The following is a 24,868-nucleotide window of genomic DNA, read 5'->3' as shown; positions in this document are numbered from 1 at the left end:
TGGGCGCTTAGCGAGCTGGGTGCAGCCAGGGGGGTGCAGGGTCCCATCGGCTGCTGTGTACCAGCAAGGTCTGCCCTTCTGCCAGGAACTGTGGCTGGAGGAGGCTGGGCAGGCAGCAGCCATTAGGAGCTCCCCTGGGCCGGGCAGGCTGAGCTCTTCCCCCGGGGCAGTGCAGCGCAGCCCTGCTGCCGGGCCCCTGCTGCCCGCCCTGCCCATTACCGAGCCATTAAACTTTAACACTTTCTCCTGTGAGTGGGTGCCTGGGTGGGTGCCAGGGCTCTGGCGCCGGTACCCCGGGGGGCCTGGGGGGCGGTGGGAGCCTGGCTGTGGTGGGGGCACCCACTTGCATGCCATGGCTATGCCTGCGGGCTGCTGCTGCTGCTGCTTCTCCCAGCCCCGGGAACCTGCACGGCAGCAGCATCGCCCTAAGCGCACTGCACAGCTCCCGTGTCCGCACGGATGTCTCTGCCAGCTCCTCTGTGGGGACCTTGGCACGGAGGGACGTGATGGCACCAACCCCGCCGTCAACCCACCCAGGACAGGGTGGTCGTCCCCAGGGCGATGCTGCCTCCAGCTCTGGGTGATGGGCACCACCATCCTGCTGCCCAGCCCTGAAATTCCCTGTGTCTTGTGGCGTCAGTCCCCAGCCCTGGTCCACCAATGTGCATCCACCACCTCTCTGGGCAGCCTGGGACAGGCTCTCCCCACCCTCAGGGTCAAAGCTTTCTTCCTCCTCTCCACTCTCAATCTCCCTCTTGCAGTTCAAACCATCCTCCCTCGGCCTGCGACCACAGGCTCTGCTCAGAACTCTGTGCCCAGCTCTCTTCTGGCCCCTTGAAGCACTGCAAGGCCACCAGGAGGTCTCCCTGGAGCCTTCTCCTCTCCAGGCTGAACACCCCCAACTCTGCCAGCCTGGCCTGACAGCAGAGCTTCCACCCTGCCAGCACTGCTGTGGCTTCCTCTGGCCCTGCTGCAGCAGGTCCCTGTCTGTGCTGTGCTGAGCACTCCAGAGCTGCCCCAGCACTGCAGGGGGAGTCTCAGCAGGCACAGCAGAGGGGCAGGATGACACACAATGACCCCAACCCCACAAGTATAGCCACAGCCACGCCAGGAGAGCACAGGCAGTCAGGCTTCCTCCTCAGGCACCCCCACAGGACATCTGCTTCATCCCAGCTGACTGCAGGATGCTGGAGGCAGCTGAGCTGGAGGCAGGTCTGAGGAATTGTCCCTGGGGTTGGGGTCTCTGCTCAGCCCAGATGGAGACCAGCATGGGGTGGCTGAACCCCATCAGGGCTGTTAAGCATGGCCTCCTCACAGCCCTAGGTCTGAGACCACACAGGCCTGCACCCCTCTAGCTGCACGGATGAAGGTGGTGGGCATGAGTTTGGCATAAACCATCAGGTTGGGTCCCTCCTGGGGCAGGTGTGCAGTGAAGACAGGACCCATGAGCAGCATGGCCAAGAGCTTTATGGCCATGAGCAATTAAAAAGCCATCAGAGGGGGTGTGGCTGGAGCAAAGGAGCTGCAGGCACAGCCACGGACTGAATAATTCACGGGGAGAGATGACAAAGCCCAGGGCCAGCCAGGGGCAGCCTCCCTAGGGCCTCCCGAGGCCACGGCCTCTGCTTCTGCCCCAGGGTGCTGGGTGCAGGCTGAACTGTGGGACAGACCTCAAGGACTCGGGAACCTGAGCTGGTCCTTGAGTTGACCCCAACAGAGGATGGATGGCAAGAGTCCAGCGCTGCCCAGTGAAGACACGAGGCAAGCAGGGCAAGGGGCTGCTGCCAAAGTGGCCCGGTCTGTGCCCCAGAAGCAGCTGGACATTGCTGTGGCAGCTGCCCTGGCTTGCCCTGGTGGTGCAGAGATGCCCCTCCTGGGTGTCACGGGGCAAAGATGCCACTTGTGGGGCAGGGACACCACTTGCGGAACAGGGTCACAAGTTGTGGGGCAGGGACACTGCTCACAGGTACTGTAATGCTCGTGTTGTGCCCAGCCAGGACTGGCATGTTGTGCCCTGCCATGCCCCACCATGCCCAGCCATGCAGCGGGAAGCAGCCCCCTTCCAGGGAGGGATTCCAAGCCACCTTCTCCAGCATCACTAGGGTGCCAGGAACCACGGGCATCCTTGGGCATCCAGGCTAAGGGAAATTCCCCCTGATTGGAGGGCAGAGCCTGAGGAAGTGGCATGGGGACAGAGCTCGGGCTCCGTGGTGATGCCCAGTGCTGAGTATGCCAGGTCTCAGCTGCAGCGCTGGCAAAGCCTGAGGCAGCAAACAGGTCAGAGCCGGGGAAAGGCATGCGGAGCTTGGGCAGGGCTGGCAGCAGCAGCCAAGGAGTTAACTTCCCAGCCTCACCGCATGGCTCTGGAGCTATTAATACTCACACGCCGGTGGAGCTGTCAGAGCCGCGGCTGCTCCGCCGCCAGCCCAGCCCCGTGCAGCTGCGGCTCGCACACCGCACAACTTTCCTCCGCCAGCCTGCGACGCTCCCGGCCCGGCCACCTGCCTGCCGGACCCTGCCAGACCCTGCCGGACCCTGCAAGACCCGGTCGGACCCTGCCAGATACTGCTGGACCCTGCCGAACCCTGCCAGACTCTGCCAGACTCTATAAAACCTTGCGAGATCCTGCCAGACCCTGCCAGATCCTGCCAGACTTCACCAGACTCTGCCAAACCTACCTGGATCCTGCCAGACCCCACCTGCAGCACAGGGGACACTTTCCCTGGCAGCACCACGGGCACTGGGTGCCAGGGAAGGGCAGCTGCTTCCTCCAGCCTCTGAAGCACCACAGGGCTTGGTGGTGGCCTCATCCTGCCCTGCCACATTCCTTGGTCTGGGTGATGCCACCACAGCTCCCTGCCCACACCCCCTGAGGAACAGTACTGCTTCCAGTTGAGCTGCACCATGGGTGCCAGGGTGGCATTTAGCATTGCTGGCCCCGGAGTGAGGATGACATGGGACATGGCACAGCCTGGTGCTGCCTCTGTGCCCAGTGAGCAGCCAGCCCTGGTATCCAGACTGGCTGTGTGAAGGGGCTCCCTGGCACCATGGCCCCAGGTAGGCAAGCCTGAGCCCCTGGCGACCAGTGCCATTGGTGAGGGGAAGGAAGATGCCAACAGCCCTCTGGCACTGCCTGGCCTGCGGTCCACCTCACCTGGGCACAGCGGGCACCAGACCCCAGCCATGGATTCCTTCTGCTTCGTCTGCTTCCAGAAAGAGGAGCTGCAGCCCCTGCACCTGCACAGGTCAGTGCCACACTGCCCGGCTGTGGGGCATGCTGTGGTGGGGGCACACGGTGAGATGAGTGGCATGGGAGCAGAGGGCACTGGCCTGGGATGGGGGATGATGCCTGGCATGAGAGCGGCCTGCTGAAATTTCCATTGGAGCAGGGGTGGAGGATAGGGGAGCCCAGCACTGTGCCATGCTGTGCCATGCTGGACAGAGGCTGTATGCACAGCAGGTGTGTGCATCCGACATGGGCTTCCCTGGCAGCAGCTCTTCAGGGCTCAGGGTGGGCATCCTGTGCTATGCTGAGTGGTGCCAGCATGCCCATGGGAGTGGTGTGTGGACCTACAGCATCCTAGAGGCATTCTGCCCACCAGGACAGGGTCCCTGGGCTCTGCTCCCTGGGGCAGGAGCTGGCTGAGGGCCTAGGGTGCCAGGGCAGCTGGGGGGTGCCCAGGGAGGGTTGGCCACAAAGCCTCCAAGGCCTGGCCCTCACTGACTCACCTGCCCCCACCTCCAGAGCTCCTGAGCAGCAGCCAAGGCAAATGTGCCGGCCCCGGAATTAGCTGGGCAGGATGCAAGGTGTCAACACTGGCATATGTCGTGCCCAACTGCTCCTCTGTGGCACCTAGCCACTGCCAGCTCCTGTCCCTAGCCACCACCCCCAGAGCAAAGCTTCCAGCTCTCACCCCTGTTCAGCTGGAAACTTCCCACCAAGCCCTGGCTGCCCACAGGAGACACATGGTGCCAGGCTGGTGGCCAGGCAGGGCTAGCTGTGCCATGGGTGAGTGCCAGCCCAGGCAGTCTGTCCACCCTCCTGCTGTGCAAGAAGCCATAAGATTTGATCTGGTGTAAATCATGGCCTTTGGAGCCTTGTTTTCTGGAATTTGATGCCCAGGAGCTTGGCACTAACTGGCAAGATACCAGGAGGTGAGGGGACAGTGGGGGACTGGGGATGGGACAGAGGCCTGGGGATGGGGGCTGCTGGCTGGAGGGGGACACAGAGGGACCCTGGATCTGACTGAGAGACTCAGGGTTGGAGCCAACCAGCTTCATTCAGGCCACATGTGACACAAGTTTGGCATTCTCAGCTGAGGAGTGGCATTATGGTGGCACGAGTTTGGCATTCTCAGCTGAGGAGTGGCATTATGGTGGCACAAGTGTGGCATTCTCAGCTGAGGAGTGCCCAGAGTGGCATTGTGGTGGTACAAGTTTGGCATTCTCAGCTGAGGAGTGCCCAGAGTGGCATTGTGGTGGCTTGAGCTCTTGTGTGGCAGCCATGGGGACCACCCCTCCCTGTGCAGGGGTATGGTGAGGGATGGGCACCCATGGCTTGTCCCCAGAGACTTCGCTCCATGCTGCTCTGCTTCAGAGTGGGCTGTGCTGGGTGGGGGTCCCTGTCCCCAAACACTTCCTGTCCCCAAATGCCTTCCATCCCAAAATGTTCCCTTAGTTGTCACCTGCCAGTTCCCAGCAGCCTCCAGCCCGTGGGGACAGGGCTGGCATCTCCTGCCACAACCAGCCCAGCAGCTACTGGGGTGGGTTCCCCCTGGGCGGGGGGAAGTTGCCAGCATCGGCACCCACCGGATGCTCCTTACTCTGCCAGCAAGCCTGGCCCTGGGCCTGGCACTCTGGGCCGGAGGTACCCACCGGGGACATTGGGTGCTGGAAGCAGCCGGTTTGTCCCCGCAGCCTCGCTAGATGGTGCCAGGAGAACGGGCTGCGAGCGGAGGCGGCAGCGGGCGTGCGGAGACAGATGGTGCCAGCGTGCTGGGGTGCCAGGGTGCCGCGGCGCCAGGTTGCTGGGGTGCGAGGGTGCCGGCGTGCCAGGGTGCCAGGCTGGCGATGGGATGGGAAATGCTGCAAGCTGTGTGCGCAGCAGTGCCATGGCCCCGGACAGCGATTCAGAGCCAGATGGGGGGCGGGAGTGGAGCACGAGTGTGACCCCAGTACACCCCCAAATGCCCACCCCTGCCGAGAGCAGCCTGTTCTGCTCTTTTTCAGAAGGAATCCATCCCAAAGAAAACAACTTTGCTTCCTTCCCCCAGCAGCTCAGCAACGCGCTCCAGAGCCAGCACCATGCCCAGGGTTCCTGCAGGTGCTGACCCAGCCTGTGCCAGGGGAACCAGCACTGTGCCCCCCAACCCGGATGGCCTGGGTTCATCCTCTGCGCCCAGGAGCACAGGATGGGGCCAGGGGGAGGCTGCACTGGAGGAAGGCGGCACCCCACTAGGCAATGGAAGCAGCTTGGTGTGTCCCCACCTTGCAGCTGAGCTGCAGACCCTGCCCCACGGTGCCTACCCTGAGAGCAGCCGCCAGGAGTCTGCTCCTGGCAGCCCCTAGCCACGGCAGGGACACGCTGTTAGCTCTGGAGCGTAGCGATGTCATCGTCACAGCATTCAGCTGGACCACCCAGGCGGGGGGCACTTAACTCCTGCCCCAGCGCTCTGCGGAACAGCTCCCGACGGTCCCCTTGCGCCTTGAAATCCTCCTGGGTGGGCGCTGCTCCTGGGCTCTAGGGGCACACGCGGTGCCCCCAGCACGGGTTGTGCACCCCGATGGCGACACGGCAACGAACGTGGAGGTGCTGGCCTGACCGCAGGGGCAGGGGAGGAGGTTTCGGGATCGCTGAGTGCTGTGAGGAGCACCCGAGAGCAGCTGGGAGGTGCTGCCAGCAGCTGCCTGTCCCCTCCAGTGGCACTGCGGCTCCCGGCGTGCGCCGCTCCCGCGTCACCATCGCCGCTTCCCTCCCTGCTCTTCCCAGCAGCAGCCTTGCCGACATCTCCGGGCAGGCTTCAGCTCATGGCACCGAGTGTGGCAGGCTACCTGCGGCTCTGGCACTCCGACACACGTCCTGTGTGGGGCACGGCCCCTTGGCGCCACTCTGCCAGGAGGGGACGCCGAACGATGGGCAAGGGACGAGCGACCTTCACGCTGCCTCTGGAGGGCACTGGGCTGGCCTGGAGTATCTGAGGCTTGCCAGGTCTTTTCCTACTCTGCCCATGGCACACACCAGGATGCTTCCTCTCCCAGCAGAAACCCCAGGGCACACTGTAGGCTCGTGGCAGGGTTTGGGGTCCAGCTTGGTGACAGCCGTGTTCGACAGCCAGCTCCTTTCAGCTCCCTCATCTTAATTAGTGATTAATATGCTGCAAGTGCTGCGAGGACCACGAGCTCCACGCAGGCACCAAGTGATGCTGCTGGTGTTACTATCACCCAGTCTGGGTGTGACCCACGTGCTGGCGACATGCCACCCTGCAGCCTGGCAGCCCCGAAAGGAGCCCCACGCAGCCCCACTGAGTCTCACACAGCTCTGCTGAGTCCCACAGAGCCCCACAGAGTTCTGCTGAGCCCCAGAGAGCCTCACTGAGACCCACCAAGCCCTACTGAGTGCCATCAAGCCCTGCTGAACCCTACAGAGTCCTGCTGATACACATGGATCCCCACGGAGCCCCATGGAATTCCATAGAGCCCCATGGAACCGTGCTGGGTCCTATAGAGCTCCAAAGAGCCCTGCCAAGCCCCATGGAGCTCTCCTGAGTCCCACGGAGACCTGCTGAGCCCTATGGAGCCCCGCAGAGTCCCATGGAACCCTGCCTAGCCCCGTGGAGCCCTGCTGAGCCCCATAAAGCTTCACTGAGCCCCACAGAGCCCTGCTAAGCCTCAGAGAGCTGTGTTGAGCCCCACAGAGCCCTGCTGAGACTCACAGAGCCTGGCCACAGCCCAGCTCAGCCTCTATGTACGCAGGGCATGGCACAGCCCCATCCTCCAGCACCGAGGTGCTGACACTGGGAGGCAAGACACGTGCAGGGCATACGACCCTGTCCCTGCGGCCCCCCACAGTCCCCAGGCCAGCTCCCCAGCCCCGCCGCTTCTGGCTTGACCTAGAAACAGCCCCGAGCTATAAATAAGGCGAAGCTGGAGGAGAGCTCAGAGCCACAGCTCCAAACGCCACCAGCAGCAGGCTGCGGGAGTCGGGGGACAGCGTGGCAAGGGCAGACAGGTGACGTGGGGACAGGAGCCTTGTGTCAGTGCTGTGGGGAGGGACGGGCTGAACCTACTCCATCCACGTGAGGAAGGCTGTAGTGGCTTTCATCTGCTTCTCTGGTGGCACCAGAGCCCCCAGCTCTGCCCCATTTCCCACACCATGCCTATTCCCAGCACCTTCACCTCTAAAATGCTCTCCTGCCCTGTGGCAGCCCTTTCCTGGTCTCAGAACCCATCCAGCAGCCATCCTGGCTTGCTGGGTCACTACCCTCCTGTAACACGGGGGCTGGCATTTCTCATCTGGTGCTGGGAGCTGTGGCAGGGACTGGTGAGCAGAGAGGGCGTCAAGAGGACTGGCAGGCACTTGTGAACCAAAGCCAACTCTCCCACTACCCAGACCTGAGGCTGCCTATGCCATGGGTGGCTGCCGGATGGGAGAAGGGTGATAATGTCACAGCAGTGCCTGGCACTGAATTCAAGTGTCAGAATGTGATTTGGCCTCTTGATTTGAGGCTATTTGTGAAAATGCTGAGTGCTCTGCTCCCAGCCTGGATTAGAGTCACCCAGGTGACACTTCCCTGCCCTCTCCAGCAGCAAGGGGTTTGGTGGCAGTGGGATGGCCCTGGTGGAGTGGGCACAGCTAGCTCACATGGCCGTGGAAACAACCTGCTGTCACCCCTCAGAGCATGGGACAGCCCCACAGGAGCAAAGGTGCTCAGTTAAGAGTCGAGGAAGCTCCAAAGCAAACCATGCCCTTTTAGGATGTTTCTGCTCAGTCCCGGTGAGCACAGGGACAAACCCGGAATGATGGGATGTGCCCTGGGATGCTCTGAGGAGCTGCTGACCCCTTGTCTTCCTCCTGGACAGCTGCCACTGTCCCCTGGGATGGAGGTGCCCGGGAGCTGCCAGTGCCTGGTGCTGGCATTGCTCACTGACCTTGTTGCCAAACATTCAGTAGGCTGAGAGGAACCCCTTGTGCCATGGCTGCCTCAGCAGCTTCCCCTGGCTGCATCTGGATGGTGCCACCCATCTCGAGTGCTTGGAGCAACCGTCTAGGAGCACATCCATGCCACAGTGGGCATCACCAGGAGAAGGAATATGGAGTATTGGAGGGCGGAGGGGGGGGGGAACAGGAGATGGGGATGTGCTGGCAGTGAGACAGGGAACCTGCCCCAGTGGGACATGATCCTCTGTGAGGACGTTTCAGACCCGCGGTGGTGATGGTGAACTCCAAGGGATCCAAACTTGGACTCAGTCTTTTTTGCTGTGTGGAATGGTGGCCAGGATGGGGAAGGGGTGAGGAGCCTGATCCCTGCGTGGGGCACTGCAGAGGTGCCCATCCCAGCCCCATTACCCAGCACATTGCACCTGTAGGTGGCTGAACCCCAGCATCTAGAGGGTGGTGACACAGCTTGGCTGTAGACCCTGGAGCCTTGCACCCAGCACCCCCAGTTCCACCTGGAGCCAACCCATTTGCAACCCCTGTGTGGGGCTGGACCCACGGCGTGGGGGCTGCAAGTGATGGTGCTGTTGGGAGCAAGGAACTGGTGCTGAGAGGGGAGCATTGAGGATGGAGAGGAGCTGGGGGGGGACTGGGAATGGCAGGGGGCAGAAGTAGGGCTAGGGAGCAGCCGTGCTGCGGCGGGCAGCAGGGTGACCGGAGATGGGGACCGCCGATGGTGAGGGGGGGAAGCAGGGATGTGCAGCTCCGGTGCTTGGGGGAATGGAAGACGGGGAGCGCCCCGCATCTCCAGGGACTTGGAGTGCTGATGGGGAGGAAATCGGAGCTGGGAGCGCCGGTGCGAGAGAAAGCTGACAGCGGGGAGAAGCGGGAATGGGGAGCGCCGGTGCTGGGGAGGATCGAGGACGGGGAGCGCCCCGCATCTCCCGCTCCTCCCGGTGTAACGGCGGCTCAGCCTCCTGCCCCGTTCCCTCCTCTCTCCGCCCCCCCCTTCCCCGTCCCCGGGGGCCGCGGGGCGGTGCCGGTGGCGGGCGGAGCGCGGGGCGGGGCGGCGGGAGGGGGGTGTGGGGTGGGGGGGGTACCGCCGCTCCGCTCCCTCCGCTCCTCCCGGTGGCGGCGGCGGGGCCGCGGTATGAGCCCGGCGCGGCCTCGGGAGGGGAGCGGGCGGCGGCGGCTCCTCTCCCGCCGAGGCCGGGGCGCGGCGGCGCGCCCCACCGGTAAGGCGGCGGCGGCGGAGGGATGGGAAGGGATGGGGGCCGGGGAGGGAACGGTGGCAGGCGCGGCGGCGGGCGCGGCGGGGCCGCCCTTTGTCTGCCCGCACGGCGCGGAGAGACCTAAAGAACCATCTCGGTACCACTGGGGTGAACGGGGAGCGATCACCCCAGGCAGAACCGGCGGCTTACCGGATGATGCTGGTGCTGACCCCGGGGCTCGGCCGCGCCCCCCCATCCCCGGCACGGTGTCGCCCTTCCCTGGTCGGTGCCACCTGCCCCTGGCCCTGCGTCTGCGAGGACAAACTCGGGGTCGGAGAGGGAAGCGGGGATGGAGCCGGGGGGGGGTAGTGGGGTGGTGGCGGAGCGGGAGCTATCTCCCCCCCACCCCGCCCTAGCCCCTGGGCCGATTCCCGAGGAAGAAAAGGCTCCCGAAGGATGCTTGGGGAGGGGCTCTAGGGGGATGCGCTGAGGTGGAAAAACGCTGGGGAAGGGGAGCCGGGAGGGGACAGCGGCGAGGGGGCAGCTCAGGCCATCTGCCCTTGTCATCTCCCGTCCTCATCTCTCATCATGTCCTCTTGTTTCCCCTCGTCATCTCCCCTCATCCCCCTTGTCTCCTCCCGTGGTCTCCCCTCCTCATCTCCCTTCGCTTCTCCTCCTCTTATCTCTCATCATCTCCCCTCGCCGTTTCCCCTCACCCCCCGCCCTTGACAGCCCCCTCAGCTCTCCTTGTCTCCCCTCATCTCCCCTCCTCATGTTCCCTTGTCATCTCTCCTCATCGTCTCCCCAGGTTTCCCACCGCCTGGCAGCACTGTGCGGGCACTGGAGCCGGCCTCCAGCCCACACCAGGCTCTCCCGGCTGCGGCTCGGCTCGGGGCAGCGTGACCCACTTTCCCTCAGCCCCGGCCCCGCCGGCGCGCTGCCCGCGGGCGGCTGGCTCTGCCCGGCCGGGAGCCGTGCAACAGCTCGGGGACGGGTGAGGGCCAAAGGGGGCCCGGGGCAGGTGGGTCTCGGCACCCCTCTGCGCCAGACTCGCTATTGGCAAAGCCTTGGAGATGGGTGCCTGCGTGCCAAGCCTGGGTCTCGGTGTGCCTGTGGTGTGGCAGTGAACGGGGTCTTTCCGTGCCCTGCCAGGGGTGAGGGAGCGATGGCAAAGCAGGGCAGAAGCGGAGGCAGCCCCCTCGTTGTCGTCTGGGGCAGTGCCAGGGTTCCAGCAGCTCTGGTCATGAGGGTCTCCTGCAGGGCAGGACATGGCACCACGTGTCAAGGCCGTGAAGCCCCTTGGAGCGGAGCCTAGGCTGGTTTTTGCAGCAGGGTGACATGTCCCACTGCCCCCGAGAGCCAGAGAGGCCGAGGCCCCGGCTGGTGCTGCCCGCGGGCACCGGCGGACGGCGGCAGGTGCCGCTCGGGGCATTTGTCTTTGCAGATCCTAAACGTGCGACGCTGCCGGCGCTGACGGAAGAGTTTTGGGAGGCAGCTGATGACAGGCTGATGAAACCAATCAAACAATGAAGTAATCAGAGAGTCCCGGCGGCGAGGGCGGGAGGAGCTGCAGGCTGCCGGAGCTGAAGTCCTAACGAAGCCATCCCCGCTCGGCAGGAGCAATCCCGGCAGGATGAAGCCATGAAGGGCGGCAGAGATCCTGCCGTCCGGGGCCGACGGACAGAGCCGGTGCGGTGCAGACCAGGGCAGGGAAAGTCCTGCTAGCAGCTCCGGGAGAGAAGCGTGGAGGGCACGGAGGGGACAGCGGTGGCTCCCCGAGGAGCGGCTGCCACCCATCCCTTGGTGAGCTGCTGAAGGAGAGAACCCCGGCTCTGCTTTATTTCCTCGTCCCGAATTTGCCTGCGAACCTGGATCCCGGGACTGAAGGCTGAAGAACCTTGTCACAGGCTCATGGCTGGGATAGGAGGTGGCTGCGGCTACGGGAGATGCTGCGGATGGGTGTGACAAGGCCTGACCCTGCCCTGCAGCTGGGACATCGCTGCCGGGACAGCAGCCCCCCAGCCTGGGAGCCCACACGCTACTGGGTGTTCTGGTGCCGAGCAGTCTGCTGTGGTCTGGGCAAGGAGCTGGTATGAGAAACTCTGGATAACTGGGGATTCAGTGCCAACCTGTGGAAGAGTGCCCCAGACTGGGGGCACTGGGGGGTCACACTTGCTGCGGGTGCTTCGGCAGAGGTTTGGTGCTGGTTCAGATTCACAGTACAGGCCATCCTTACGCGTTTCCCAGTGCCTTAGCACCACCAGGGAGCTGGCAGGAGGTGTGAGCACATGGAAACGTGCCCCTTCCATCGCCTCAGAGATGGGGGCCACTCCCTTGAGGTGGCAGCCTGCTGGCAGAGGAGCTGCAACCAAAACACCTGCAGCTGCTGGCTGATTTCCCTGTGCTGGACATGCCCAGCCACCTCGTGGGCACCCTTGTGGGCTTGACTAGAGCAGCTTTGCATGACCTTGGAGTGGCACATGGGCAAAAGGCCCTTTGCCCACCTGTGTTCTGCTGCTTTTGATGGTTGGGAGGCAGTGGCCAGCTTGGCTGGAAGATGCCTGGACATGGTGGGTACCCTACAACTCTGAGCTCTGGTGAGATAAGATACCGGTTCCCACCCCATGGAGATGTCCTCATTTGGTGAAGGTGCCTTTGTGAACCCTCCCTGGGCACCAGCATGCCACTGCACCCGGGAAGCACAGCTAATAACACCTTGTGCCAGCACATAGGTCCCAGTGGCAATGAGGAGATGAGAGGATGTCCCCTGAATGGGGTCAGGCAGGAAAGGAGGTGGAAGAGGCTGGAAATAGAGTAAGATGCCAGGAGGCAGCAGCTCAAGGTGGGGCACAGCCAAGGTACTGCTGGCACCCAGAACCACATGGGCAGCAGCAGGGCAGCACAGGGAGATGTGGGACTGGGAGCAGGGATGGCCCTGGGTGACCAAGTGCTTCCTTGGAAGACTTGGCTGGCTCTGCGTGTGGTTTGGAGAAAATAGGGGAGGTTTGGGAGTGAGATCCCTCCCGATGGGTGCCCTGCCAGGCTGGGGGGAGTCAGTGTTGCCTGCTAATAACTAAGGCAAATTACACCATAATTAATGAGCATTGCAGCAGTGGGAGGGTTTGGGAATGGGGATGGAGGAGATCAAAGCTCTGCCAAATCCATGTGGTGCAGCTGGGGCAGCCACGGGGACAGAGCAGCGAGTGCCTGTGCCCGGCCTGCTGTCAACTGTCTCTCACCCTTGCCCTCTCCAAACCAGAAATCTGGGTCCTGAGGAGCCCCTGCCCCTTCTGGTTTTCCCTTCATCTTCTCAGTTCCTTGCCCCAGAGCAGCCCACGGTTCGAGCCCTGGTGCCTTGCTGCCTGGCCGCAGAACCCTGTGCGGGGCTCAGCCAGGCCCTTCCCTCTGACCCCGCTCAGGGATCGGCTGCTCGGCTGCTCTGCCGCTCTGCCGCTGTGGCGGGAGGGGTTTTCCCCTGCCCCTCTCCATTTCCAAGCAGCTGCAGCTGCAGCAGCGTATTCTGCCAGGAGCCTGGGGCAGCTCTCCTGGGCAGCCTCTGCTCCTCTCGATGAGCTTGTAATGAGTTTGCAATTACTTACTGGCAGAGCTCATGTGCCCAGGGCTGGGTGTGCAGTGGAGCAGGATGTGGAACAGGATGTGGAGTGGGATGTGGAGAGGGATGCGGAGCAGAGGGAAGAATCCCTTTGCAGGGAGCAGAGTGGGTTGGCGGTGCCAGCCTCAGTACCCGGTGGGATGCTGGGCTCTGGATATGGGATGCCATCCTCCCGGGAGCTGCTCCGTGGTGTTGGGGATGGAGCCGACAGTTGCCGACAGGAGACAAGTGGCTGCCTATAAATACCTGCCAGGGAGCAAGGAAGAGGTGGGTGGATTATCCTCCTCACTCAATGAGATAAATGGTTCTGAAGCTTAAACAGAGAACAATTTTAGTCTGAATAGTAGGAGAAATGGTTCAGGATGTGGAGATGACGACAAGAGCTGCCTGCAGGCAGCACTGGGCTCCCAGTGCCACTTGGCAGCATCCTCGCTGCCCCTTTGCTATGGTCTGGGGTCTTGTGCCATGGAGACCTTTGCTAGGACTCAGCTGGGATGTGTGGTGTTGCTTCTTGCTTTTGAAAGCTCCTTCATGAAGAACACCCTAATCAGCTGAGCTGGGGAGCCCTGCTGGCAGGGTAGGTTTGGCTCCCCTTAGGTGTGGTGCTGGCTCCTCTCTGGTGCTTTGAAGCCGTGCTGTGGAGGCAGGACTGCAGCTGGTGTGCCAGGAAAAGGCCCTGACCCTGTGCTGCTTTGACAGCCTGGCATGTGGCCATACAGATGTAGGCATGGGCATGACTGGCACTGGCATAGAAGGTGACCAAAGATGAGGGTACTCCACTCTGGTCATGCCTGGCTGGAGACATCTCTTACTGTGTTGGCACTGTCCCAACCATGTCCTACTGTCCCCCTGTCCTGGTGGGCACAAAACACCAGCCGGAGAGGAGCCCTTGCTCCTTCTGCCCAAGGCTGCTGATGTCAGGCCCACGTTTCCCAGACTACTCCAACTGTTAATGAAAGCTTCTGCAGCTGTGCTTGCTCTGCCCTTGGCATGCTGCTGCCTGCCCACCCATCACTGCTTGGCGCTTCCTGAGGCCAGCACTGGCTCCATGCTCCACGCTTCACTTAGGCTTTGACAGAGCTGGGTGTAATGGAGGTGCTATGGCAAGATCCCAGCAGTGCCCAGGTCCCTGGCAGCATCCTTGGCAGTGTCCCTGGCAGTCTGCCCCATCAACCTGCACCACAGCAGCTCTCCCTGCTCCATAAAGCCTATCCAGAAGCAAGAAGAGGACTCGGCACGGTGGGGCACCCATTGCCACTGGGCTTTTCTCGGTCACCAGTCGGAGAGAAGCTGCCTGGAAAACCCATCAGGATTAGCCACAGGAATAAGCAAAGAGCCCTTGAGCTGGAGAGCTCTCAGCAGCCACCAGTCCTTCACCTCCCCGCCTCTCTCCTATCCCACCAGCAGGTGTTTATCTCCAACTCCACCTTTGCCAGCTGGGATGATGGCATTCCAGCACCGGGTAACGAAGCGCCAGCGAGGAGCATGCTTGTGCAGTCAAGTGTAGACAAGAGCTCTTCCTGCAGGACGCTAGGAGCTGCTTTTAGTCAGGATCCATGGAGCTGCGGCGCTGAGCCACCTCCACCTCCAGCACCCAGACGCTGAAATGGAGCTGCTCTTGCAGGGGCCAATCAAAGGCGCTGGAGAGAGCTGCTCCGGAGATCCGATGAGTCAGGCTGGCACATTTTTGGAACATCATGATGGTGAAGTTCCTTTGCTATTTTTCGCCCAACTTCCCAGGAAGGAAAAAAACACTATAATATATGACAAAGCTGAGCTCTTCCTTGGGATGAGTTCCACCTTGAGATGTGATTTGCTTTGAGATGGGCTCCACCATGGGATGAGCTCCATCCTGGGATGAGATGTGCCTTGGGACAAGCTTCACTTAGAGTTGAGGTCTGCCTTGGAATGAGCTCCACCATGGGATGAGCTCCACCGTGGGATAAGATTTGCCTTGGGACAAGCTCCACTTAGAGTTGAGGTCTGCCTAGGGATCAGTCCTTTTCTGAGAGAAGTCCTTTTTTGGGTTGAGCCTTTGAGATGAACTCTGCTTTTGGATGAGCTTTTTGGGATGAGCTCTGCTTTGGGTTAAGCTCTGTTTTGGGTTAAGCTCTGCTTTTGGGTGAGTTCTGCTTTGGGGTGAGCTCTGCTTTGATATGAGCTCTGCTTTTGTTTGAGCTCTGCTTTGGGGTGAGCTCTGCTTTGGAATGAGCTCTGCCTTGGGATGAGCCACGCTTTGAGATGAGTCCTGCTATGGGATAACCACTCCATTGAGATGAGCTCTCCACTGGGATGTGAAGTGGAGTGATGGTGGGAAGAAAGGATGGAGAAGTTTGAGACCAGGCTCAGCCTTGTTGGAAAAGGCTTGAGATGCTGTGGGTGCTTTGTGAGTGCCCATGGGGTGTCTGGCACCATTTGGGGTGGTTGTCACAGCCCCTCTGTGACTGCATGGGCATCATTTGGGCTCCCTCCCACAGGACACCCTCTGGCACAGCTGCTCTCAGCCTCCACCTTCTGCAGTCGTGGGCTCACCTGTATGGGTGTTCTGTGGGTAGCGAGCCCACAACTGCAGCCACGAAGCACCCACATCATGTCCCCAGCCACCACACTTCCAGCCCCATCCTGGAGCTGAGCACCATTAGTCCTGGCGCCCAGCAGGATTCGTTTCCAGCAGGAGGGATTTCTCTCCTCTCTGCTGAGAAATCACATCACAAACCTAAATATAACGCATCGCCTGCTCGGCTGCTGTCCTGTGACTTTGCCACTGCTGCCAGCTCTCCCTGCTGAGGTGCCCACAAGCTCTGGCCTCAGGGCCTGCTCCATGCAGGTCGTGCATGCCCATGGTGTGGGTCAGCCCACAGGGGTTGTGGTTTGTGCTGCTGGGGGTGGTGGAAAGCAGTGGAGCTCCCTGAAACCACCAGAGCTGGCCCCTGTGGGAGTTTCACTGGTATGGAAGATGAGTCCCAGATGGGCTCTTGTTGTGGGCGTGCCCAGGGCTAGAAGAAAGCAGTGCTGGGCTGTTGGGAGGAGGGATGCCCATCTTGTGGTCCAGGTGCTGCTGGTTGGGCACTCTGGGAGGGGAAAGCAGAGAGCTGATGCCACTGGATGGTCAGGACTGGAGTGGTTCACTGCAGAGCCACTGTGTCCTGCTCAAGGCCTGTGCCACAGCCCTGGCACTGCTCAGGGCATCACTGGGTGGGTGGGACAGGTCTGGCTCTGGGATCCTCACTGGGGACTGTGGCAGTGGTAGGGGGCACCAAAGGTCCCCAGATCCTGTTGTGCATGGTGGCTGGAATAAGGAAACCTCTGTGTGTCTGTGTGTCCACCCATGTCCCTGTCCTTGTGGCTCTGTCATGTCCTAAATCCTCACTTTGTCTCAGATATCACCTCAGTTTGGAGGCACAGGGGGCACAGCAGACCCTGTCCCTGCCCTGCTTGGCTGCAGCCTTCGTGGAGGCTGGAGCATCCTCTGCAGAGCCATTGGGTTGGTGGTCCCTGGGGACAGAGGGGTGGCAACGATTGGGTTCTATTTAGCACTGCTCCGAGCAGGCAAGGAGCCTGGAGCCTCCTTGCAAGGCACCATGGTTCCCAGAACTGAAGATGGGATGGGATGAGACAGGAGGGGACGGGATGGGATGAGATGGGATGGGACAAGATGGGATGGGAGAGAATGAGACGGGAGGGGACGGGCTGTGTTGCAGTGACTTTGCACCCCCTCCAGAAGCGGTGCTGTGCCTGTGCCTTGCAGCGCAGCCATGAGCGCGGGTTCGGTGGAGCAGGAGCCGTCGCGCAAGCTGGCCTGCTGCGGGGTGCCCCTCATCACCGAGGACATGCAGTCCCTGGCCATCCGCACCCTCTCGGGCACCGACATCAGCAAGCACTATGACCTCATCCGTGAGCTCGGCAAGGGCACCTATGGCAAGGTGGACCTGGTGTCACACAAAAGCACAGGTGAGGGAAGCAGCAGGGCAAAGGGGACGTGGCTGTGCTGGGAGAAGGGTGGTCGGCACATCCCAGCCGTGCCCGGGGCTCACCTTTGTCCCCTGATCACCACAGGCACCAAGATGGCCCTGAAGTTCGTCAACAAGAGCAAGACGAAGCTGAAGAACTTCCTGCGGGAGTTCAGCATCACCAACACGCTCTCCTCCAGCCCCTTCATCATCAAGGTCTTCGACGTGGTCTTCGAGACCGAGGACTGCTACGTCTTTGCTCAGGAGTACGCCCCCGGCGGAGACCTCTTTGACATCATCCCGCCACAGGTGGGACCCCTGCCCCTGCCGGGGAAGCTTGGCTGGGGAGGTGCACGCCAAGGTGCTGAGCAAAGCTGCTGCTGTGCTTTGATGGCCATGTGAGGTGGGGCTCCATGTGTAGGGACTAGGAATCCCTGCGTGGGGTGAACCTTGACCACAAGCAGGCCTGCCACCCATCCCCCATCCTCTGGGCGATCTGGGATCCAGTGTCCACTCCCAGGGTGCCTGGGACCATCCCTGAGGTGTCCTGAGACACCTCACCTTTCTCTGGGGTGGCCTCAGACCCATTAACCATCTCCTGGAGTGGCTTGGAACACATAATCTATCCCTAGAGCAGCCTGGGACACATCACCATCCCCTAGAGGCCCTGAGACACATCACTCATCCCTTGGGTGGTCCTCAAACCCATCACCCATCCAAAGGCTGTCCAGAACCCACCACCTGCCTCCTTACAGCAGAGAGCACCCCAGATAAAAGCTGTGACCACATCAGTTGTGTGATGATATGGAGATGTGGTAGCTTCTGAGCTTGGTGGGACGGCCACAGGGTTTGGTGGGACGGCCACAGGGTTTGGTGGGACGGCCACAGGGCTTGGTGGGACGGCTACAGGGTTTGGTGGGACGGCCACAGGGCTTGGTGGGATGGCCACAGGTCTTGGTGGCAGGTGGCTGATGCCGTGTCCCCGCGCCTGCAGGTGGGGCTTCCCGAGGAGCTGGTGAAGCGCTGTGTGCAGCAGCTGGGGCTGGCACTCGACTACATGCATAGCAAGAGCCTGGTGCACCGGGACATCAAGCCCGAGAACGTGCTGCTGTTCGACCGCGACTGCCGCCGCGTCAAGCTGGCCGACTTCGGCATGACGCGCAAGGTAGGCTGCCGGGTCAAGCGCATCAGCGGCACCATCCCCTACACCGCGCCCGAGGTCTGCCAGGCCGGCCGAGCCGAGGGCTTCGCCGTGGACACCAGCATCGACGTCTGGGCCTTCGGGGTGCTCATCTTCTGCGTCCTCACCGGCAACTTCCCCTGGGAGGCGGCGGCGGCCTCCGACGCCTTCTTCGAGGAGTTCGTGCGGTGGCAGAAGGGGCGGCTCGGGGGGCTGCCCTCCCAGTGGCGCCGCTTCACGGACAGCGCCCTGCGCATGTTCCAGCGCCTGCTGGCCCTGGACCCCGAGAAGCGCTGCCCGGTCAAGGAGGTTTTCTACTTCATCAAGTGCGACCTGATAGCCGAGGTGCGCCGCCGGCCCTCCTACCGCTCCCGCAAGCACGCCGGGGACAAGCTGCCGGCGGGGCCGCACCGCCACGAGCCGGCCGGTCCCTGCACCCCCGCCCCGCTCAAGAGGACCGTCCTGACCGACGGCAGCGGCCCCCGCGGCCCCGAGCCCGGCCTGGCCTCCCCGGGCACGGCCGGCAGGACAGACGGCCGGCAAGACAAAGGCAAAGGGCAGATGGTCCTGGCCACAGCAATAGAGATCTGCGTCTGATGGCGCCGCCGTGGCGCCGGCCCGCCCGGCCCCTCCCGGCCCCCCGCCCCGGGGACAGGCACCGGCGGTGTCGCTCGTGGTGGTGGCGAGAGCCGGGACCGGCTCTGGGTGTCCCAAAGCAAAAAAACAGAACGGAAGAGGAAAAGGACAAAACTGGTGGATGCTGATCCCCTCCCCGCCCTGCCCGGCTGAGGCTGGCAGCCGGAGCCTGGCCCAGGGCACCGCTTGATGCCAGGGGACGATGTCGGTGCCCCTGGCCCTGCCACGGCCACACTGCCCCCTCCAAGGCTCTCTCCATGGTGGCATGAAGAGGAGTCTCCCAGTACGGGGGAGGAAGAGCGGGGTAGGGGTCCGGGGCTGCCAGCCCCCACCGGCTCTCCCCAGCCCTGCAGCCCCGGCTGGGGCGAGGCAAGGCCGATGACCCCGCGCCGTGGAGGAGGCCTTTGAGGAGAGAGGGTGGGTGGGGATCTGCCCCCTTCCACCAGCCCCTGCCCTTCTAGTGGGGACTAGGAGGGGATGGGGAGGTGGGCGCTGGGTTGGAGATGGGGAGCCGGGGGGTCACCAGCAGCCTGGCACTCCCCGGCAGCCCCGGCTGCCTCCCTGCCATGGGAGGTGCTGGCAGCCATCGATGTAGCAAGTGTCCCTGTCTGTGTGTCGTTGTGCGTCCCGGCCACTAGCCGCCCCTGTCCCCTTGCCCAGCTCTGCCAGGCAGCCCCAAACCCCTGCCAAGGGACGGGGCCCCTCCAGATCCTCGCCGAGGGACGGGGCCCCTCCCAGCCGGGAGCTGCGCTCCGGGCTTTGGCAGGTGGCCATGGTGCCAGCTCTCTGGCAGCTTGGGCACTCAGGGCCGGTGGCTCTGTCACGGTGGTGTCCCCTTGTCCCCTCTGCAGGCTTTTTGTACCCAGGGACTGGAAGAGGTGGTGGCAATGGTGCATCTCCAGACTGGGCTGCACAGCCCGAGGAGCAAGGGAGGGGGCTTTGAGCGGGCTCCCGAAGGTCCGCATGGTTCCCTGTGCTGTCCCCATCGCCTCTCCTTGCTGTCACCCTTCCCCAGACCCCAGCTCCCCTCCCCTGCGGCCAGGCAGGGGGGTGGTGGCAGGAGCCACTGGTGGCCCCTTAGTGACAAAATCGCGGGGTGTGTGTGTGGGGTTACACTTCTCTTCCTTGTTTTGGGCACCCAAGGCAGTGAGGGGCTCTCCCTTCTGCTGGGTGGGGAGCCTAGTGGGGGCACCCCGGCGTGACATCACCCCAAGCCCTGGCATGGTTCGGGCTTCCCTCCTGTGGGGTGGGTGCCGTGGGGACTCCCCTATTGTGTCCCCCCTCGTTCCCACACAAAGGGCTATAACGCTATTCAGCAGCAGCAGTTTACAGAGCAGGCGGGTGCCCCCCGCCAGTGCCGCTGCCCCCGCTGTCCCAGTGGCACCCACCCCCGCCCACCTGCCCACCCACGGTGCCGGGGCCGCGGGCCCGGTGTAGACGTAGCATTGCCCTGCCGTAGAGACACTAGGCGCGGTTGTTCCTCCTCTTTGCCTTAGGTCCCTCCCTGTCCCCCACCTTTCGTGCAATAATGTAGATACGGGATCCCGGCCACCCCGGGGAGGGCTCGCTGGGTGGCACCTCCTGGCGGGGGGGGTCTGTCTGTCTGTCTGTCTGTCTGCCTGGCGGAGGGGTGCCCAAGTGTGGTGTCTGTTCCTGTGGGTCGCGGTGTGGGTAGGTTGTTGGGTTCTCTTTTCCCGTTCCCTCAGCTGTGGGGTTGGGGCTCTCCCCGCAGGAGAGGCTTTAGTGTCACAGACGTTACCTCAGCTTGTCACTGTTGAAAAGGATGAAAAACAAACCCAGGACGGCAACGGCTCAGAGACGACAAAGACACAGTTCAAAAAGCAACAACAATCCTCACTGGCACTGAAGGCTTCTTTTTTTTTTTTTTTTTTTAAATAAAACACAAACGATGTTGACCTACCCAGGCTGGAGAGTTGGCTGCTGGGGAACCTCGTCAGCTTCGGCAGGGGCAGGGGTAAGGTCCTGCAGCTGGGGAGGAGCAACCTCCTGCAGCGGCACAGCTGAGGGAAGACCTCTTGGGAAGCAGCTCCAAGGAGAAGGAGCTGGGAGTGCTGGGGGACAGCAAGTTCCAGGAGCCAGCAATGTGCCTTTGTGGCCAGGAAGGCCAGTGGTGCCCTAGGGGCCATGAAGAGTGCAGCCAGCAGGGCAAGGGAGGTTGTCCTCCACATCTACTCTGCCTTAGAGAAGCCACATCTGGAGTCTTGGATCCAGTTCTGGGTGCCCCGGTTCAGGAGAGACAGAGAACTGCTGGAGAGAGTCCAGGGCAGGCTGCAGAGATGCTGAGGGGCCTGGAGAAGCTCTAGGAGGAGCAAAGGCTGAGACCCTGCAGAAGAGCAGCCCCAGAGGGCATCTGAGCAGTGCTCAGCAAGAGCTAAATGAGCTGTGGGGGGCAAGAGGTTGAGGCCAGACTCTGGTCAGTTGTGCCCAGGGACAGCACAAGGGGCAATGGGCACAAAGTGGCAGCCAGGAGGTTGCATCTGAGCAGGAGGAGAAAGTAGTTTGTTGTGAGGGTGCTGGAGGCCTGGAGCAGGCTGCCCAGAGAGGCTGTGTAGTGTCCTTGTGTGGAGAGCTTCCAAGGGCAGCTGGGCACTATGCTGCTCTGGCAAGCTGCCTGGGTGCCCTGCTTGAGCAGGGGCTTGGACTGGGTAATTTCCAGAGGTCCCTTCCCACTGTGTCTCTGGGATTCTATGGTGGTTGTACCATAGATTCCAGGGGGATCTACCTGCCTTCACCCTGCCTTAGCGCTGGGGCCCTCTTTCTTCCCACCTTCTCCTGTCCTCCCATGCCCAGCTGCCTTGGCCCCCTCAGGACAGAAGGAAAGGAGAGCAGGGCAATGGGCCAGGGTGGCAGCAGCCCCAGCCCTGCCACCCCTGGTGCAGCCCCCTCCAAACAGGCAGGAATGCACTGAACGCATTCCAGCCACGTCCACAGGCTAATTTCAATTTCCTGGCAATTATGCAAATGAATGTGGATTTAATTAAGGGCAGATTTCATTAAAGTCTTCTTGGGGGAAATGAGAACGGGGTGGGGAAGAGTGAGGAGGAGGAGGAAGTAGAGAAGCAGGGATGAAGGCAGCAGGGATGAAGGCAATGCCCGCACCGGAAGATAAATGGCTGTAGGGGATGCCAAGGGGCTGGGGCAGGATCCCTTGGGAGCAGGGTCTCGGGAGGTCTCCTTGCTTCCTTCCATGGGCCCCCCAGCTCGGGGTGCTCAGCCCAGAGGTGGGGGGCTGCGTGGGGCAGGAGTGAGGCAAGGCAGGGGGGCAGTGCCCGGGTCGTGGTCTCTAAGATGCAGCAGCAGCAGGTCCTCAGAGCATCTCCAACCTTGCTGCGGGCATGTGGGTAAGCAAGCAGCGAGCTCCTGCTCATCCCCGAGCTCCGCAGCGAAGGCTCCGAGCTCCCCTCCCTTCCCATCAGCGCTGCTTTGACACGGGATTAGTACTATTTTATTTTATTCTCTCTTCCCCAGCTAAAAATACAGCCTTGGCCACGCCGAAGGGTCTGGGAAATCAATGTCGCTGTCACCAAGCGCTGGCTGGAAGGACCCTCCCCTTCCCCGCTCGCCGAGAAAGGAGCCGCTGCCATTTGCGGTCTCCGAAGGCAACCGCCCGGCTCCGGCAGCGGCGCTGCCGCAGATTCAAAGCGACGAGGCTAATTTTAGCGAGCTCGGGATGCTGAGAGCCGGAGCGGGGCGGCAGCCTGCCTCCAGGTGAAACCTTCAGACCCCAATTTTGTGGCGAAAGCCACCTGGCCGACAAAGCCACCTTCTGCCTGGCAAAGCCACTGCGAGCCTGGCAAAGGCATTGTCCACTTGGCAAAACCATTCACTGCATGGCAACTCCTTCCTGCCTAAAGCTACCATCTGCCTGGCAAAGCCATTCGCTTCCCTGCAAAGCCATCTCTTGCCTGGCAAACCCATTCCCTTCCCCACAAAGCCATTTCCTGCCTGGCAAAGCCATTCTCTTCCCTGCAAAGCCATCTCCTGCCTGGCAAACCAATTCCCTTCCCCACAAAGCCATCTCTTGCCTGGCAAAGCCATTCCCTTCCCTGCAAAGCCATCTCCTGCCTGGCAAACCCATTCCCTTCCCCACAAAGCCATTTCCTGCCTGGCAAAGCCATTCTCTTCCCCACAAAGCCATCTCCTGGCTGGCAAACCAGTTCCCTTCCTCACAAAGCCATCTCTTGCCTGGCAAACCAATTCCCTTCCCCACAAAGCCATCTCTCTCCTGGCAAACCAACTCCCTTCCCCACAAAGCCATCTCTCTCCTGGCAAACCAACTCCCTTCCCCACAAAGCCATCTCTTGCCTGGCAAAGCCATTCCCTTCCCCACAAAGCCATCTCCTGCCTTGCAAAGCCACTACTGATTGGCAAAGCCATTACCCACCTGGCAAAGCCATCCCCTGCCTGGTAAAGCCATCACCTGCCACCTCCCCTGTGAGCTTGCCCCTCATCTTGGCCAGGAAGGTGGCCACTCCGCTGCCTTGGCTATTGCCCTTGGGCACTCCCCAGAGCACAGGTCCCTATGGCTGGCTGCAGGGGGAGGCATGGTGGGGGCCAGGAGAGAAGGCACTGAGAGGGTGGAGCAGGTCCAGAGAAGGGCAGTGAGGCTGAAAGAGCTTTCCCAGCCCAAAGTATTCTACGACTCTAAGGCCGTGTGGGTGCTGACCACGGGGAGGGTGCTGCAGGCCCAGCCCTGCCAGCATCCCATGCAAACACAGCAGACCCTGGCTGTGGCTCTCAGCCAAGCCTGTCCTGCTCTGATTTCATCCAGCCTTGGTTTCTGGAGCTGGGTTTTGCCCATTTTTGCCTACATTGCTTAGAGATGCTGAGTGAGCTGCTGCAGCCCCAGCGAAAATACTGGAGGTTGAGGGTAAAAATAACTGAATGATCCACTCGTTGGGAGTGCCAGTGATGGATGCCAGGCTGGCATCACAGGAACCCCGCCCAGCCCCGAACCAGCCTGCTGAAAGGAAACATTTACCACCAAGCTGCTGCTGGAGCTCCCTTGATCACTCAGGAGGGACTGCAGGGCAAGGACGTGTCCTGAGCCAGGGGTGCAAGGTCTGGGATGGAGCTGCACAGGAACCTAGCATGGGCACAGCTTCCATTTGATGCTCTGCTTGGGATTGATCTGCTCCTGGAAGTGCCCCAAGAAATGGGCAACGCTGCACCGGCTCCCTCAGGGTGCTGCTGGCAGTGTGGTCCGTGGGGACACACACAAAGGCATCCTGCTGCCCTTTCTGGAGTGGCACAGGCTGGTCTCCTGCCTGTCCTTCCCATGGGGCCTCCCTGCTGTCCGTGTGTCCAGCTGCCAGGGATGATGGACAGATGTCAGTCAAAGCCTGACAGCTGCTGAGTGTCCTTGCAGGGGCGAGCTGGCAGAGCAAAAGCTGTCCTGAGGTAGGGAAAGTCCATCCCTGTGCCATGAGGGGTGGATCAGCAGGGACACAGCTGGCAGCAGAAGGGCAAGGTGACCTTGGGTGCTAGATGCAGCCACCTTCAGGCAGAGCTGGCAGCGTCTGCATCCCCACCCACCCCTCACCACCCCTCTCCCAGCCAGGGCCCATCTCCATGTGCATCCTGCAGGGAATGGCTTTGGGCCAAGCTCTGCCAGGTGTCTCTACCCCAGCCTCAGCCACGGGGGGTATTCTGGCAGAGGGCAGGAGGCTCCTGGTGCCTCTCACCTGTCTGCCTGCTCCCTGCAGGGCCTTTGGGAGCATTTTTCCACTCAAAGGTGTCTCTTCCCGTGGAAATCCCAGGGGTTTTCCCAGGGTCTTTGAGCTGAGAGCTGGGTGGGTTTGCCAGCTGGGGGAGGAGGAGGGCTGGCTGCAGCTTTGGGGTGCAGCAAGGTGCCAGGAGCACACCCAGCCCTGCAGACCTCCCTAGCCACCCAAATGAGCAGGTTACAGCTCGGCAGGCCTCCCACGTTGCCATGGCAGCTGCAGCATCCCAGCTTGGCAAGGACAGGAGGGAGATCTCTGCCATCACCACCACTGCCTCACCAGGACGTGGATCAGGATGGTGGGAAATGGATCAGGGTGCTGGGACATGGCTCAGGATGACTGCGACATGGATCAAGGTGTTGGGACATGGCTGCAGCAC

General features: G+C 61.9%; 1 protein-coding gene across 9 annotated transcripts; it reads left to right on the top strand.

Moving 5' to 3' along the window:
- Positions 1-2,423: 2,423 nt before the first annotated feature.
- Positions 2,424-20,633, top strand: SBK1 (SH3 domain binding kinase 1). 9 transcript variants are annotated; one of them, XM_064153200.1, is made up of 5 exons: positions 9,303-9,390; positions 10,811-14,960; positions 16,728-16,930; positions 17,036-17,238; positions 17,924-20,633. In XM_064153200.1, exons 3-5 carry the CDS (start codon positions 16,735-16,737, stop codon positions 18,704-18,706), a joined length of 1,182 nt encoding a protein of 393 aa, XP_064009270.1. In that variant the 5' UTR covers positions 9,303-9,390; positions 10,811-14,960; positions 16,728-16,734; the 3' UTR covers positions 18,707-20,633. The 9 variants fall into 9 exon arrangements, with proteins under 9 accessions (XP_064009265.1, XP_064009264.1, XP_064009272.1 ...); XM_064153197.1 differs by having other exon boundaries at positions 9,327-9,390; positions 10,175-14,960; XM_064153199.1 differs by having other exon boundaries at positions 9,354-9,390; positions 10,627-14,960.
- Positions 20,634-24,868: the final 4,235 nt, after the last annotated feature.

The sequence above is a fragment of the Pogoniulus pusillus genome, chromosome 13, assembly GCF_015220805.1.
Source record: "Pogoniulus pusillus isolate bPogPus1 chromosome 13, bPogPus1.pri, whole genome shotgun sequence".
In the NCBI taxonomy this organism is placed as follows: Eukaryota; Metazoa; Chordata; class Aves; order Piciformes; family Lybiidae; genus Pogoniulus; species Pogoniulus pusillus.
This window is presented reverse-complemented; position numbering and strand designations above follow the sequence as displayed.

Coding starts and splice junctions, on each gene's coding strand:
- SBK1 (XM_064153194.1), top strand. CDS start 3,184: ATGGATTCCTTCTGCTTCGTCTGCTTCCAGAAAGAGGAGCTGCAGCCC. Junction 3,246..16,700: donor CAGCCCCTGCACCTGCACAG/GTCAGTGCCACA, acceptor CACCCCCTCCAG/AAGCGGTGCTGTGCCTGTGC. Junction 16,931..17,035: donor GGTGTCACACAAAAGCACAG/GTGAGGGAAGCA, acceptor TGATCACCACAG/GCACCAAGATGGCCCTGAAG.